This window comes from Siphateles boraxobius, unplaced genomic scaffold (genome assembly GCF_051911475.1).
Source record: "Siphateles boraxobius isolate OS27281-9 unplaced genomic scaffold, OSU_SipBor_1 25, whole genome shotgun sequence".
Classification (NCBI taxonomy): domain Eukaryota; kingdom Metazoa; phylum Chordata; class Actinopteri; order Cypriniformes; family Leuciscidae; genus Siphateles; species Siphateles boraxobius.
Window position 1 is genome coordinate 16470982 of NW_027508866.1, and position 17448 is coordinate 16488429.

At 41.8% G+C, this 17448-nt stretch overlaps 1 protein-coding gene and 1 long non-coding RNA gene across 6 annotated transcripts in view; one reads left to right on the top strand and one right to left on the bottom strand.

The window, feature by feature from the left end:
* LOC143750108 (uncharacterized) overlaps positions 1 to 17448 on the bottom strand; it is a 204810-nt gene that overhangs the window by 93681 nt on the left and 93681 nt on the right. The window lies entirely within an intron of this gene.
* The window catches only part of gfra2b (GDNF family receptor alpha 2b), a 76738-nt gene that overhangs the window by 40173 nt on the left and 19117 nt on the right, over positions 1 to 17448 (top strand). For both annotated transcript variants that reach the window (XM_077242942.1, XM_077242943.1), the window contains exon 4: positions 11440 to 11824. In XM_077242942.1, coding sequence (XP_077099057.1) covers positions 11440 to 11824 — 385 coding nt within the window. The remainder of the gene's footprint in view (positions 1 to 11439; positions 11825 to 17448) is intronic.

A 17448-nucleotide genomic window follows, 5' to 3' on the forward strand; every position in this document is an offset into this window, starting at 1 on the left:
CTTCAGGATCGCACCCACCTTCCATGTTTCTTTATTGAAACCTTATGTGGCACCCCTTTCCTCTCAGTCCTCAGAACCTAATGCCGACGAAGTACGCCCTCATCCTCCTGTAGATACCGCTGAAGAGACCATCTACCAGGTTTGCACCCTTCTAGATTCCCGTCGACGAGTGGGTCAGCTTCAGTATCTCGTGGATTGGGAAGGATTCTGACCAAAAGAACGCTGCTGGGTCCATCGGGATGAATTCTGGACCCCACACTCCTCCAAGAGTTTCATCAATCTCATCCGGAGCGTCCGGGCCCTCGTCCACGGGGCCGCCCTCGTCGTCGGAGTCTACGGCCCTCGGGAGCTGGCCGTGGAGGGGGGGGTACTGTCACGGATCCTATCAGCAACGACACAGCCCAACCTAACTCAACTCAGCGCACCTGGTCTCGCTCATCATCTCCGGAGTTCTGATCAGTTCCACCTGCAGGTCATCATCACTCTCCTCTGTTTCTCACCGCTTATAAGGCCCTGTCACTTGATACTCAGCGTCTGGTCTCGTCTATACGATACCCAGGACTCTCTGGTTCCAAACCCTCGTTGTCTGGTTCTAGAACTCACCTTGCGCAAAGTTTTGTCAGTCTCATGCTAACCCCCTATCTGTGTCTCCTAAAAGTTTCAACGCGGAGATCGCCCTTGAATGACCCAGCTCCATTCACCCTTTCTTCCTTTGATCTGGAATCTTCACGAAGCACTCTGGTGACGGATTGGTACCCAGGACTGTTCCAGTAAAAAGAATATCTAGTGTGCTGTGCACCTCAGTTTGGATTTTGTGTCTCATGTTGTCTTGGAGCTTGCCTTAGGTGTCAAATAAATATTGTATATTCTACTTCCGTATTCTCGTCCTTCAGTAGACTGTGACATTATGCGTGTATTTCCCTCATATTAAATATAAAATGCATGTGTAGACTGATATTTTTCTAATGTCTGGACTCTTTTAAGGGGGTATCCTATGGATAAACAGACGTTTCAATATATTGGTATTAAATGCATTTTCTGAGAATTTATATTTTAAGTTTTGACTGCAAATGTCACGTCCAAAACGCTGGAATTCCCCAATTTTAAATAATTTATCCTCAACTAGTTTTGTGGTGTAGGTCTACGTATTTTATAATGTTAACTTCAAAATTCAAACAATACTAACAGTAATTTAAAGATGTGGTAGCATTGGATCTTGACGGGAAGGATAACTCTTGCAGTTGGAAGGGCTGTGTCACGATTCTGCAGGTTCGTTATACGAGATCGCATATCGTTACAGCTTTAGAATGTTAAGTTCTACGACTGTATAGCTATTTTGGTGAAAGTAACTCAAAATTAATACAGGAGTAATGTAACGCATTACAATTCTGAGACAGTAATATTGTAAGGTAATTAATTACTTTTAAATTACAGTAACAAGTAATGTATAATGTATTACAGTTTGGAAGTAACTTGCACAACACTGGTTAGGATGCAGAAGCAAATTTATGTTAACGAAAACAGTAACATATATATGGTATTTGTATGAAAAGCAGTAGCCTAACTACATTTAGTATAAATGCACAAAATAGCTTAATCACAAAAAATATATATAATTATATTCCATTACTCCTATATAGAACATCTATTGAACTCTTGTTATCGTTTTTTGAGGAAAATTATAACGCAATAATTGTCATTATCGTTTTATCGCCCAGCCCTTATGTGCACAGATAAATAATTTATAATAAATACTGCAATATTACATAAAAATAAGAATTTTCCATTTTGATTTTATGCTAACTTATTAAAAGTATTAAGACTGCTTGCTTCATGGAGCACTTCCTTTTTCAAATAGTATACGGATCGCTGTTTTTTGGATATAGGCCTATATTTTTTAATGTGCTTTCATTGACAGTCATTTAATTAAATGCAATTTTTATGTCAAAACTATTAATTAATATTTATAGTAGTAGTGCATTACTGTTTAAGACTAATTTAATATGTTTAACGTCGTGAAATTTCTTTAAGCCAGGTATACCGCATTCATTCAAGCTATTTTAAAAGACTAGAATCAGACTCTTCACAGACTGTGATGATGCGCTTCCACAGTTATCAACATTACAAATCTAGTGAAGTTTTCTTTGATCATTTAGCACTCTTGCATGAGTGTTTCTAATGCAATGGCTGATGGCAAACATTCTGTCTTTTTGACTGCTGTAATGAGTCTCTCTATTCCTTTTTCCCTCTTTTGGAATTCCGTGGAAACACTATCATGGATTTTTTTCCCCTTTTGATATTGGAGCAAATTGGAATACAAAAATTAGGAGATGAGCACTAGGCTGCTGCAGGTTTGTAGGAAAATATATTATTCAGAATGCATATTTAGAAAAGAAAATATATTTAATTCCAGCAGGTTCAATAAAATTCATGTTAACACAGCACATGATTCAATGTTTTAATACACTCACAGCCTTAAAACATATAATAATCTCTATTCTCACGAGTAACTGTCTGTGGTGTGCTATCGGAAACTGCTATCGGAAACATCTGAGCCATAATTAGTTGAAAGCAGAAGTAGTTGCTGTGCAAGTAGTCCATTATATATTCTGAAGCCAAAAAAAGTTTAAGGAACATAAATATTCGAGACATGATATCAAAACATAACATTTCAAGTTTAATTAGAACCACTTGATCATTTTTAGTAATGTAAAAGCAGCCTTTTTAATAAATGCAGTCATTGTCTAAGGACCTGTAGGGGTTTCTGAAGCAGAAGAGAGTTTGTGAGTCTGGCAAGAGAGCAAGGATGTTTTTGCAAGAGAGGTAATCAGCGGACAGGTACACGTTCCACTTACATGACCTTGTGAGAAGCGAGGCCTCGGTGAGATCTGTTTTGAAGCCCCTACCCGATTCCCTCAGCTTTAATAAAACATGTGCGAGCACACAGCAAGGAAGCACTTTGAGTCGCGGATACTGTAGAATCCTTGTCTGTCAGAGAGATAACAGGGTTGCTCTGGCGTATTGCTAATTGGCCATTGCGTTCCTATATGCAAAGAATATTTATCACTTCTGACAGGGCTTGAGAGCATTTCCCTTTTTTTCCACTTGAACGGTTATGCCCTTTGCAAACTGTGAGATTTATCAGTGTATTTGAAGATGCACAGTGTGATAATGAGTTTTGGAAACATGAGATATTAGCCAGTGTTCCTTTGGGGTAGGATGTTTAAAACTGCTTAACATGCACACACTGGTTGACACACACTCATTACAGATAAAGGGGGACTCTGTGGGCCATGTCTTTGCTGCCAGACCTCCCTTAGTCAAAATGTTGAATTTGACCAAGCTATGAAATATTTCCCATGTGCTTTGCTCTGTTTAACAGCAACATAACGCATTATTTATTTGTTTCTATCTCCATCCCTGTCACTTTGGCGTTATTCTGCATCATATGAATAGGACAAGTGGATTGCCCATGAACAAAAAATACAAAAACATATTTAATACACATATTTAAAGATAACTAATACACTGGTTGCACTGTATGTTATTGATTCACTAAAAAGGATCAGCTCATAAGAGTTAAACATTTCCATTTGTTTGGAAATTGGACTATACTGTCATGCTCTACAGTATATGATTCACAGGGGGGGTCTTAAGAGTCATTCGTTCAAGAATCTTTCTGCACTGATTGTGCTGAGTGTTTCCGAATCACGTAAAAGAACAGAATATAATAATAAATAAATAAAATAATTTGTTACATTTATATGTAATGGAAGGGGGGCATCTCCTCAAATATACAGGTCCTTCTCAAAAAATTAGCATATTGTGATAAAGTTCATTATTTTCCATAATGTAATGATAAAAAATAAACTTTCATATATTTCAGATTCATTGCACACCAACTGAAATATTTCAGGTCTTTTATTGTTTTAATACTGATGATTTTGGCTAACAGTTCATGAAAACGTCTCAGGTTACGTATGTAACCATGGTTCCCTGAGAGGGAACAAGAAGCTGCGTCAAGCGCTGCGGGAACGCTCCTGCGTGAACGCTCCTGCGTGAACGCGTCATGAAGCACTTGTGAAATCAGTCCAATGGCGTGACGAGACGTCATAGGCGGGTGACGTCATTGACCAGGAAGCTATAAAGCACCCCTGAACCAAACCATGTCAGCTTCTGATAGGTCGAACAAGTTGGTCACAGGCATGCCAGGAGTATGGCAAAGCGACGCAGCATCTTGTTCCCTCTCAGGGAACCATGGTTACATACGTAACCTGAGACGTTCCCTTTCAAGGGAACTCGCGCTGCGTCAATCGCTGTGGGAACTGAATACCCACGTCGCCATAATCCTCAAGTGCCTGTATATGTGAAATTGTAGCGTACATTATACTAGAAACACCCGAGAACCCGGAGTAGAAGCTACATCGAGGTTATAAAATCTCACAAAAGTGTGCGGAGAGGACCACCCTGCCGCATCACATACCTCTTGAATCGAAACCCCTGACAACAGGACCATAGAAGCCACCATACTCGTAGTCGAGTGGGCTCAGACCTTTAGCGGTGAAGGATGACCGGCCGCCTCATATGCAAGTGAAATAGCCTCGACTATAACTTACTTAAGGTCTGCTTAGATGCGGGCTTCCCCTTACTCGGGGACCCAAAACACACAAACAATTGATCAGACTTGCGCCACAGGGCAGCTCTGTGAACATAGGCATCCAAGGCCCTAACTGGGCAAAGTAGATTTAATTTCTCCTGGTCCTGATCTTGGAATGGAGGCGAGGAAAAGGCCTGCAACATTGTTGGACCTGCCACATTAGTGGGGACCTTAGGCACGTACCCTTCCTTGGGTACTGACAATTCTTGTAAATCCCAGATTCTTTTAAGAGAAGAGATAGACAGAAGGAACAGAGTTTTTAACTTCTCTGGCACCTCTTCAATGGGTTCAAGGGGGCCAGGGCTAGGCCTTCCAATACAATGGCCAAATCCCAAGTCGGCACCCTTGAGCGTGCCGCAGGCCTCAGCCTCAAAGTACCACGAAGGAAGCGAGTTACCCATGGGTGTCTCCCCACTGATGCCCCCTCTAGAGGAACGTGATAGGCAGATATAGCTGACACGTATACTTTTAAGGTGGAGGGGGAGAACCCCGAAGAGAACTTTTCTTGAAAGAAATCTAGTACTGAACCAACTGGGCAGTCAACTGGATTCACAGACTGGCTTGTACACCAAGCAACAAAAACTTTCCATTTTAGGGCATAAAGCCTCCTCATAGAAGGCGCTCTGGAGTGCAACATGGTCTCCACTACCTCAGTAGAGAGACCTGAGTCTACGAGCTGAACCCCCTCAGAGGCCAGGCCCACAGTTTCCATAGCTCCGGACGCGGGTGAATCACTGACCCTGGCGCCTGGGAGAGAAGGTCCCTCCTGACTGGAATTTCCCACGGAGGACCTTCGAGGAGAGACACAATGTCTGATAGCCATACTCGACCCGGCCAGAATGGGGCTATCAATAAGAGCTGAACCCCGTCCCGGCGTACTCTCTCCAGAACTCCTGGTAGTAATGCCAGAGGGGGAAAGGCGTACAGCCGTAGCCTCGGCCACGTCAGTACCATGTCATCCAGCCCCAAGGGGGCTGGGTGTGTTAGGGAATAATACAGGGGACAGTGCGTTTTCTCTCGAGAAGCAAACAGATTCATCTGAGCTTGCCCGAATCGGCTCCAAAGGAGCTCCACCACCTTGGGGTGGAGTCTCCATTCCCCCGGCACCACTCCCTGTCTCGACAAAGAGTCTGCCGCCTTTTTCATATACTCCAGAATATAAAGTGCTCGAACTGATAGCAACTTCCCCTGGGCCCAAACCAGAACTCGATGTGCCAACCTCCAAAGTCGGCGAGATCGTAAACCCCCCTGGCGATTTATGTAGGAGAACACCGCTGTGTTGTCCTTGCGAACCAACACATGGTGGCCCCTGAGGTCTGGGAGAAAGTGTCTGAGTGCCCGAAACACGGCCATAGTGCCACGGCCATACAGACCCTGAGCTGAGCGGCCACTCATGGTCGCCCCCCAACCGGTGAGGGAAGCATCCGTCGTTAGTGTTAAGCGACGACAAGGAGCTCCCAGCACCGGACCCTGGGACAAGAACCAAGGATCTTTCCACATCACCAACGCACGTAGGTATCGCCCCGTGACCTTGATCATGCAAAACGGATTTCCCCTCGGGGAGAATCCCTTGGTTTTGAGCCACCACTGCAAGGGTCTCATGTACAGCAGGCCAAAAGGAATCACGTTGGACGCTGCTGCCATCAAACCCAGAAGTCTCTGTAAACTGTGTTACAGTGAGTGACTGGCCTATTCTTACCCTGCGCACGGAATCCAGGATCGATTTTATCCTGGCGGGCGCCAAACGGGCTCTCATGGTGTTTGTGTCCCATACTACGCCCAGAAAAGTGGTATTCTGTTATGGAATTAGCACGCTTTTCTTTACGTTTAGCCTTAGCCCCAACGTCTTCATATGAGCTAGCACAGCATCTCGGGACTGAGCCACCTGATGTTCCGACTGGGCCAGGATGAGCCAGTCGTCTATATAATTTAACACGCGGATGCCCTTGGGGTCTGAAGGGAGCCAGAGCTGCATCCACACACTTTGTGAACGTGCGGGGTGACAGTGCTAGGCCGAACGGAAGAACCTGGTACTGGTATGCTTCGCCCCCGAAAGCGAACCTGAGGAACTTCCTGTGTTGCGGAAGGATGGAGACGTGAAAATATGCGTCCTTTAGGTCTATTGTGACACACCAGTCCTCGGACCTGATCTGACACATGATCTGTTTCAACGTAAGCATTTTGAATTTGAATTTCTTTACTTCTCGATTTAGTTGGCGCAGATCTAGAATGGGCCGTAGCCCCCCACCCTTCTTGGGAACTAAGAAGTACGGGCTGTAAAACCCCGACTCTCTGCTGTGGGGAGGAACCCTTTCTATAGCCTCTTCTTGCAGAAGTGTCTGTACTTCTCCTTCTATCACCAGAGCCTGCTCGGAGTCTACTACCGTATGTACTACCCCGTTGAACCTGGGCGGGCATGACCCGAACTGAATTCTGTACCCTTTTTCCACTGTACGCAGGACCCAATCTGAGACATTTGGCAGAAGTTTCCACGCTGCCAGGAAATCTACTAAGGGAACCAGCCTCTCGAGGCTGGCCTCTGGTGTTATTTGAGGGGCCATGCATGGGCAGCCATGCTCACCTTTTGCTGGGCTCTATAGGAGGAGTGCATACTCGACTTGGGCTGCTCCCGCCCAGCAGCCCCAGAGACATAGCTTTTTCGGGGAAGATACCTCTGAAACGCAGCTGCCTGCTTTTTTGCTTCTTGGACCAAAAAGACCAGCAGGAGAGACAGGAGCGTCTAACAAAAACTTTTTATCTCTCTCTTTAATGTCATACAGATTTAACCAGAGATGTCTCTCCGTAGCCACCAGTGCTGCCATAGAGCGGCCGATGGATTGCGCCGCTTCCCTGGTGGCTCGAAGAGACAGATCAGCTGCCCTCCTGATCTCCGCTATCGTTTCTCTCCCCACTTCTTCACATTCATCATCTATATCTCTCAGCAGATCAGCCTGATATGCTTGTAAGACCGCCATAGTATGTAAACTGGCAGCCGCTTGACCTGCTGCCGAGTATGCTCTACCCACCAAACCCGATGTCTTTCTTACGGGCTTAGTGGGTAGCTGCGGGGCTTTCAGCGACGATGCAGACTCAGGGGAGAGATAGCTCGCAAGCGTCTCTTCCACCTGAGGCATTGCCGCATAACCGTGTTCTTTTAACCGTACTATAATCGAGTATTCAGATGTTGCTGAGTTAAATACTCTAAATGATGCAGGTCTAATCCATGACCTTGACACCTCAGTGTGGAGGTCAGGAAAGAACGGTAAACCCCGCTTTGGAGGTTGAGACCTGGGTGGCAGAAATCGTTCATCTAATTTACTGCTGGATCTTTGGCGTTCTTTCTGCTCACCGGCTGGCCAATCTAGATTTAATCTAGCAACAGCACGAGTAACAACCTCCAAAAGCTCCTCTTGTGTGTGTGTGGTTGTGTGTGACAGTGCAAAATCATTTTCATTCTCATCTGCTTCAAAGCTCACAACATCCAGTTCCTCGGAACTGGAATGCTTCTGCACCCGCGCTTCAGCGCGAGCAGAAGAAGCCGCAGCGTGTGCTTCTGACTCGCAAACTGAAGCGTCTGATCTATCGGTTAAAGGAAGAGATATCACCCGTCTCTGACCCCGCCGTCAGATCCATCTGCGAGCCCCAGGACCTGAGTCTCCGCTGTGCCTCCGCAGCAGCGGGACCCGAACCCTGAGGCACGCGAGCCAAAACACCCTCCTCAAAGAGTGCTCGGCGGGACCGGAGAGTTTTCATTGTCAGCCTCTCGCAATGCTCGCAGCCAGCCCCCTCGAGGGCTGACTTGGCATGCTCCAGTCCCAAACACCTCACACACAGCTTGTGTGTACCCCGCCCGTGATAAAAGGAGGATAAGGAGTGACACACTGCTTAAACTGCTGCTTATTTTCCATATAATATAGCAGAGACAAACACACATCAAATAGACAGTAACGATTTCACATAGAGCGCTTGTGAAGACACAGAAGCTGACATGGTTTGGTTCAGGGGTGCTTTATAGCTTCCTGGTCAATGACGTCACCCGCCTATGACGTCTCGTCACGCCATTGGACTGATTTCACGAGTGCTTCATGACGCGTTCACGCAGGGGCGTTCCCGCAGCGCTTGACGCAGTGCGAGTTCCCTTGAAAGGGAACCCAAAATTCCTATATCAAAAAATTAGCATATTTCATCCGACCAATAAAATAAGTGTTTTTTTAATACAAAAAAAGTCAACCTTCAAATAATTATGTTCAGTTATGCACTCAATACTTGGTCGGGAATCCTTTTGCAGAAATGACTGCTTCAATGCGGCGTGGCATGGAGGCAATCAGCCTGTGGCACTGCTGAGGTGTTATGGAGGCCCAGGATGCTTCGATAGCTGCCTTAAGCTCATCCAGAGTGTTGGGTCTTGCGTCTCTCAACTTTCTCTTCAAAATATCCCACAGATTCTCTATGGGGTTCAGGTCAGGAGAGTTGGCAGGCCAATTGAGCACAGTAATACCATGGTCAGTAAACCATTTATTTACCAGTGGTTTTGGCACTGTGAGCAGGTGCCAGGTCGTGCTGAAAAATGAAATCTTCATCTCCATAAAGCTTTTCAGCAGATGGAAGCATGAAGTGCTCCAAAATCTCCTGATAGCTAGCTGCATTGACCCTGCCCTTGATAAAACACAGTGGACCAACACCAGCAGCTGACATGGCACCCCAGACCATCACTGACTGTGGGTACTTGACACTGGACTTCAGGCATTTTGGCATTTCCTTCTTCCCAGTCTTCCTCCAGACTCTGGCACCTTGATTTCCGAATGAAATGCAAAATTTGCTTTCATCCGAAAAAAGTACTTTGGACCACTGAGCAACAGTCCAATGCTGCTTCTCTGTAGCCCAGGTCAGGCGCTTCTGCCGCTGTTTCTGGTTCAAAAGTGGCCTGACCTGGGGAATGCGGCACCTGTAGCCCATTTCCTGCACACGCCTGTGCACGGTGGCTCTGGATGTTTCTACTCCAGACTCAGTCCACTGCTTCCGCAGGTCCCCCAAGGTCTGGAATCGGTCCTTCTCCACAATCTTGCTCAGGGTCCGGTCACCTCTTCTCGTTGTGCAGCATTTTTTGACACACTTTTTCCTTCCCACAGACTTCCCACTGAGGTGCCTTGATACAGCACTCTGGGAACAGCCTATTTGTTCAGAAATTTCTTTCTGTGTCTTACCCTCTTGCTTGAGGGTGTCAATGATGGCCTTCTGGACAGCAGTCAGGTCGGCAGTCTTACCCATGATTGCGGTTTTGAGTAATGAAACAGGCTGGGAGTTTTTAAAAGCCTCAGGAATCTTTTGCAGGTGTTTAGAGTTAATTAGTTGATTCAGATGATTAGGTTAATAGCTCGTTTAGAGACCCTTTTCATGATATGCTAATTTTTTGAGATAGGAATTTGGGGTTTTCATGAGCTGTATGCCAAAATCATCAGTATTAAAACAATAAAAGACCTGAAATATTTCAGTTGGTGTGCAATGAATCTAAAATATATGAAAGTTTAATTTTTATCATTACATTATGGAAAATAATGAACTTTTTTCACAATATGCTATTTTTTTGATAAGGACCTGTATATAGTTCAAAACATTCTTGCTTTCAGGAATCAGACTACACTGGTCTACACTGGTTACCCTGTACCTGTATGTAATTTGTGGGTTTTTTTTATTTGCCTAAAAGAAGTGGGTCTTTAGAATCAGACTATACTGGATGTAGAAGAAGTTTTAAAATCACTAAGGGTTCAGAAGAGTCATTAATTTATTCATTGTTATTAATTCACTAAAATGAATCGGCTCATAAAGTTAATTTGTTTGAAAATCGGACTTCATGGTCATGCTGTATACTGTATGTTACTGATTCACACCAAAAAATCAGTTAAAAAATATTTAATTCAGGATTCGGAGTACACTGCATGTTTCATGCTGTAAACCGCATAAACAAAATGCAGTTATGACATTTTGATTAAACATTACAAAGTAAAAAAAATATGTTTTGGAATTTTTTAAAGATGCAACCGATTCTCAATTAAACTTTTAGTCAGAATGGACTGTAAAGAGCATTCACATCAGCTTTAAAACAGCCGAACCTGAGACAAAAGCACTAAAATAAAAAGGTAAATAATCCTGGGTAAATGTTTCCTTAAACTGTAGACAATTAAATATTGCCAGTGTGGCATGATTCTCATCCTGGAGCATGACAATGACAAAGCCATCTCAATAAGATTTCAAAAATCTTTCAAAGATTTTTTCAAAAAAGATTTCAAAAACCAGAGCTATTTCACACTGAACCAACCAATACTTCTAACAATGGCTTATCCAGCAGTTCTCATTGGGTAAAATCTCATTAAACATGCTTCAAAGGACAAAATCCTGACTACCATGAAGCCGCCTGTGCATGTTGAAATGAAAAACGCTATCATAGCACATGTTAGCTCTTATCAAAGAGTCAGAAAAGGTCATAATATGTTATGGTTTTTTAACTGAGATGTGAAAAGGGGCTAATTTGGAGGACACATGCCCAGCTAGGGTCATATTTAATAAATGTGCTTGTCTTGATTATTTTCATATATGTGCCTTGCAAAATACCTTTATTAGAAGAATACATGAGCATTGACATTTGCAGGTCCAAAAGCAGAAGCAACCTGACAGTATGTTGCCTGAGTAGAAACATTTAAATATGTATTTTCACTTGAATCTGGTTTGTCTCTGTTTAGCCAAGCATGCTGACCCTCACTGTTTCTCTCTATCTGTGCCGACAGCCATGGACTCCGCTTCTGCAAAAGGGAATCTGTGTTCTGACACAGGCAAGCCCTGCAACCCATGCCTGGATGCTACGAAGGCCTGCAACCTCAACGACACCTGCAAGAAACAACGCACTGCACTCATGGCCACCTGTAACCCTGCAACTCCCATTCAGCAAACTCATGAAACCTGTAACCGAAAACGCTGTCACAGAGGTCTGCGGCAGTTCTTCGACCGCGTACAAACGGAATTCAGCTACCCGTTACTCTTCTGCTCCTGTCGGGATAAAGCGTGTGCTGAACGTCGCCGGCAAACCATCATGCCTGCGTGTTCATATGAAGAGAAGACAAAACCAAACTGCCTTGAGCTAAGGAGGACCTGCCGTTCAGATCCGCTCTGCAGGTAAGGTTATCCCGTCCGGGTCACGGCACCAGAAACAAAACAAATTTCACTAGGGCTTCAACCAAACTATTTTGATAATCGATTAAATGTGTGTTTTAAAGTTTTAAAGTCCCAATGATATCCAACAAATTTTTTGGGCTTTTAGTATGATTATGTTAGCATAAAGGTTGTCTATAAGCTAGTGTCCTCCAAAACCATGACAAAATTTGCATTTAAAAAGATATAAGCTTTCAAAAACCAATATGCACCAATGATTTTGATGACATCACTCTGCACTTCAGCTTCTCAGCAGACTTTCTGTCCAATCAAATGCTCTCTACAATCTGAAGCACCTTGCCCCTAACCAGCCGTGGCTCATCTGTTTGGGCTATTCATCCAAAACATAGACCTCTATAAGAACTGAATCAATAATAAATTGTAAATGTGTTCAGCATTCTGCAACAACCATTTTTGGATTTTTCTTAGGACTGCCCCCATTAGTCAACTAAACATAAGTCGATTAGAAGAGGTGTTGTCAACCCAAATTTTATTAGTCGTTTAGTTTCAGATACTAAGCTCCTCCGGAAGTGGCGTAATCACAATAACAACAAAACATTGTGCTTTTGTAAAATAATGATGCTTCTGTCGATTTGGTCTCAGTGAACTTGAGTGTGTCATAGAAACTAAACGAAACTCAGCGCAACTTGCTAATTGCTTAAACAAATGACTTCTAGTCGACTAGAAAAATCTTTCGTCGTAGGCAGCCCTAGTTTTTCTATACTATTTTAAATCATAGCGTGACCAGGATGTATTTAAATTTAGCGCATGGCTTTGGCAGGCATGTTTTATGATACTAATAGACAGTACTTTCTTTTCCTCAAAGGAATTCCTCCACAACTTGTAATATTCTAAAACAACATTCAATGAGTGCTACTTTAAGGCAATTCTATGCGCGTGTCGTGTGTACTAAAGTATGTCAATCAACATTAGACCCCACTCTCAGGCTGAATAACCCAAAGACACTAGACCTCTGCCAAAAGTGTTATATAAAGTAATATAAAGCTTCCAAAATGTTTATCATAAACTAGCGCTAAGACCCAGAATCTGCCATATCTAAATTTACTGCCATGAGCTGCTAAAGCCCCCTATACTATACATAGATGCTGAAGCTGAGGCTGAAATCAGTCACTTTTTCACACAATTACTATTTCCTATATGGTAAATGACACATTGTGCACTATATAGGGGATAGGGAATCATTTAGACAGTGTAAATATGCTTTCTATTGGGGTAAATCAAGTCTGGTGTTGCGTTGCCACGCGAACCACCGCAGCACACACACAGTTTTCTTCGGTTCAGAGACACGATAGCACAGAGCGGATCATATGTGCGAGATGGCCCAGACCACAAAACGAATCTGCCCCATTTGATATCTACACAAAATGCCTTATTTTAAAGCAACATTAAGGAGATTATGAGGAGAAACAGTTCGACATCATTAGAAACAGCACTGACAAGTAGAAGAGATAACACCGGTGCCATGCCCCAACATAACTTACACTTTTTAAACTACACTTCCTCAGCATAATTATGTGGATGAGCTGTGAAATAAACGAAAACGCTATTGGCTATTTTAAAAAAGGGGAGGAGCTGCTAGATATGTCCTGCCTGTCCTCCTGTTGCCCCCAACATGCAGAAACCCTGAGGTATTTTGTGAAAAGTGCAAAGACCTACTTATTGAGTCGCTGTTGAATGGACAGCATAAACCGAAAAGAGGTTGGATCAGTAGGTGATTCATATACTGAACACGGATTACAAACATTGGGTCAGCAGGAGATCCATATGCTCAAAAACAATGTAGAGATTGAATCAGTAGGTGGTCAAAAAGCAATTCACTACAGATGTAACTGATATGCAATCTATATAGCCAAGGACACACAACCTATTAGAAGCATATTATTGACCCAAACACTCATGCTGACAGACAGCTCGTAGCAGCACTGCATTGACTATAACATTTGATCAGTATACAGTGTATCCAAGCATGCAATGTATTGACCCTGTCTTATCACATAATGTCTTAATGTAGAATGAACAAAAATCATTGACCGATCACACAACCAGTGAACACTTGTAGTCTATTACTAACATTTAGAATAGATGTTTTATTTAGTGGGGAGTGTTAATTAACCTAGTTTGGTGAACTACGAGAAAATCGATTGGCTGTGTGTCAAATGAGCTCACCTCTCCCCAATTCATGCGTCTTTCATCAACGCTCACACGGGACTACAAGAGATTGCCTGAACACAAACCTGTCTTTGAAAGGCATTGAAAGAAAAAGTAACTCTAGAATCGTCTTGCTCATACTTAAAAAATAAGTTAGGAGTCACAAACACTATTTAACTGAATTGCAAGACTGGAGATTGTATTAAATGAAATGCAACACTAGCCACATTTACATGGACATGTTTTGTTTCAATTGAAATGACGACAAGCACTCAAAAAGCAAGCACTTGTGGAACAACGCTGTCATGCACCACGTCACAGATGATGAGTCGAAAGAGAATTGTACATTGAACCTAAGCCTCTTTCACACAGCGCGTTGATCCCGGGAAATTGCCGTGAAATTGCCAGAACACCTTCTGTGTGAATGCAAACACAACCCAGGATTGATGCCTGAATCGATGCCGGGTTGGGGACCAAGTAACATTGCCGTGTTCAGTCCCGGAACGCACGCTTTGTGAACAAAAGCAGCAATCAACGCTGTGTCGTAATGATAGCGCTGGAGCCGGGATCGTTCGCCAGCGTGAAACAGTCTGAATGCGCTAGTTTATGATCGAATCAGAGAAAAAAATCCACAAGCGTGGTTTTCGCAGCTCATAAGCAAACTATAGACGGTGCTGAGACATAACATGTCACATCGATGTCACGTGTCTTTATGGGATTTTTACGGGTTGTGTGTGAACGCACTCTCTGATTCCGGAAAATCACTGGCAGTGAGAATGAACCGAAGTCAAACGAACCCGGGGCAAATCCCAGGTCCCACTCAAGGAAACTTGATTTCAGTTAACCCTCTGAGGTCTAAGGTGTTTTTGGGGTCCTTGAGATGTTTTGACATGCCCTGACATTTGTGCTTTTTTCAGTTGCTTATAAACATATTAATTGCAAAGGTGTAATTACACTCTATTTAGCACAAACAGGGCTACCATAATATGTGAGCAAGATGTACTGTATGTTCATGTTTGTATTTTTGAGAGAATATTGTTTATGCATGGTTATTGAAAAAAATTGAACTTAAAGTGTCTGAAATAAGGCCACAAAACACATACTAAATATGTGTCCACAAGACTTTTGACTAATGGGTGTTGTTGTCTAGAATTTTTGCTTCAAAATGATCTGATAATCATCCTGCCTAATCATTTACTCAAAACAATACATTGATTTAAATTTTATAAGATACCTTTTGTTTGGAAAGACAATATACGTGGAGGCGTGTCCACACCTGAGAAGACAAAGGCCGGATAATGAGCCCTATAATGAGCTGCATATTAATTAGCCCTTTCACACAGCTGTCACTGGGAACCAAAGAATGCGACCTCGGACAAAAGAAATTATATATATATATATATACATATATATATATATATATATATATATATATATATATATATATATATATATATATATATATATATATATATATATATATATATTACAATTAGAAATTGTAACCAATTACAAATAGGTTACAATTACAACAACAATTTTAACAATATTTCAAGTGTATTCTTTCTTTGTAAAAAGTATAAATTTTATCATGCGTATTAAAAAAGGTAAGGATTCATTGGTTTGAATATTGGAACAAACACTATGACATCTTAGTTGATAATTCGATATACCTACTTTATTTTTGACAAAACATCCCATTCTATAGTATATTTAACATATGAGCAGAAATTGGCGAACAAAAGCCTATTTAATGTGACAGTAGTCTTTTTTTACATTCAAAACTTTATAATCTATCCAAAACTAATACCGAAATCTTGTCTAAACATTCATATTTAGTCTGTAACATATCGTGTTTATGATTAGCATGTTAATTTGCAGTTTGTTGCTTATACATACATTTTATTTCAACATATTTCAGTCTATTTTTACTCATCTTTGTAGGATAGCAATATAGTTTGGATGTGTTCATGTACATGTTTACTAATGTAGACTGTATAACTGTAGAAGCGCCTGTGTCGTTCATTCATCATTTAGCCTACACACTGACACGCAAGTCATATTTAAACAGTCTTTTTGCGGTTTACAGACATCGCGATTAGAACAAAGCACTTAAGAATAAATGACTTACTACATCAGCTGGATCCGTTGCTCCTCGAAATGAAACTACCAGCACTTCTGGTACATTTTCCAGGGTTATTAGATAGTATTATTCCTCACAACGTAGGGATACGCTGTGTACACAGCGGTAGTAAGATACTTACTAAACTTGATCTGTTTTATAATCCAGCTGGTGGGCGTTGGCATGTAGAATGGCTTGCCTTAGATCATTTGCGTTTGAATACCGCGCGCTCTCCGTGGGCGTGCCACATTAACGCGTAATCAGGTATAATGAGCTGGAAAGAAAAAGACTGACATCTATCTCTTTCGATACAGATTACATAAGCTGAGAATATTTGTTTTTTTTATATAAATTAATTCATTTAAAAGAAGACAGTTCAAGCTTCATTATGGAAAAACACTCGTGCCTGTATGACAAGTATTCGCGGAATTACAGTTAATTTTCGGACACGTTTCAGAATGGACTTAACTGACAGAGAGAAGGCAGAACGCGCATTGTGTTTTTTTTCTTTATTTGACTAAAAGCACAATACTTTGTCTATATCGTGAGTATACACAAAAAAATACACACTTAACAGGATCGAATGATGTATAACACTAACAAATAAGATTAAAATCAACAGAGTATTTTGAGTCTCTTTTGCACTGATAAGAAAAAAATCTAGGCTATCGCGCCGTCGCGATAGCAGACCTCAGAGGGTTAAAGGTATATACTACAAAAAAACTAACAGGATGAAAAGTGATATTGAATACATCACCTATTAAACAATTTTGTAAAAAAAATATAAAACTCTGGTATTGTTCATTTGGGAGTCACACTCGTGTTGTTCGCTGTCAAAAGTGACCAAACACCTGAAATGTTTTTTTTTTTTTTTCTTTTTTTTGTAATATATTTCTTGTGTAATGCTGTGTTGTAACCACTAGATTCCTGTATAGCTCCATATAAAAACGCTTATAAATTATCTAGTTGTTTTTAGACATACATTTTTATTAAGTTTTATTTAGACTACTTTTTGTCACGGCTTAGATTTTTTTTTTTTTGGTGAAATGTTGATTTGAAGTGTCAGTTTTTGCATTAATTTTACTGAACACAGAGAAATACATTTTGTTAAACATAACATCAAAATTAAATAAAAATTAACAAAAATTAACAGAAATGCTTTATCAGAGATGAATCAACCTGATTTCAACCTCTAATTTAATTTAGCTTTTTCGAATCAATCAATCAAGTTTCATTCCGTTCCGATGAAGTTTCCTCCTCTAGTATGAGCTCCACATTTGTATATATCATACTATAC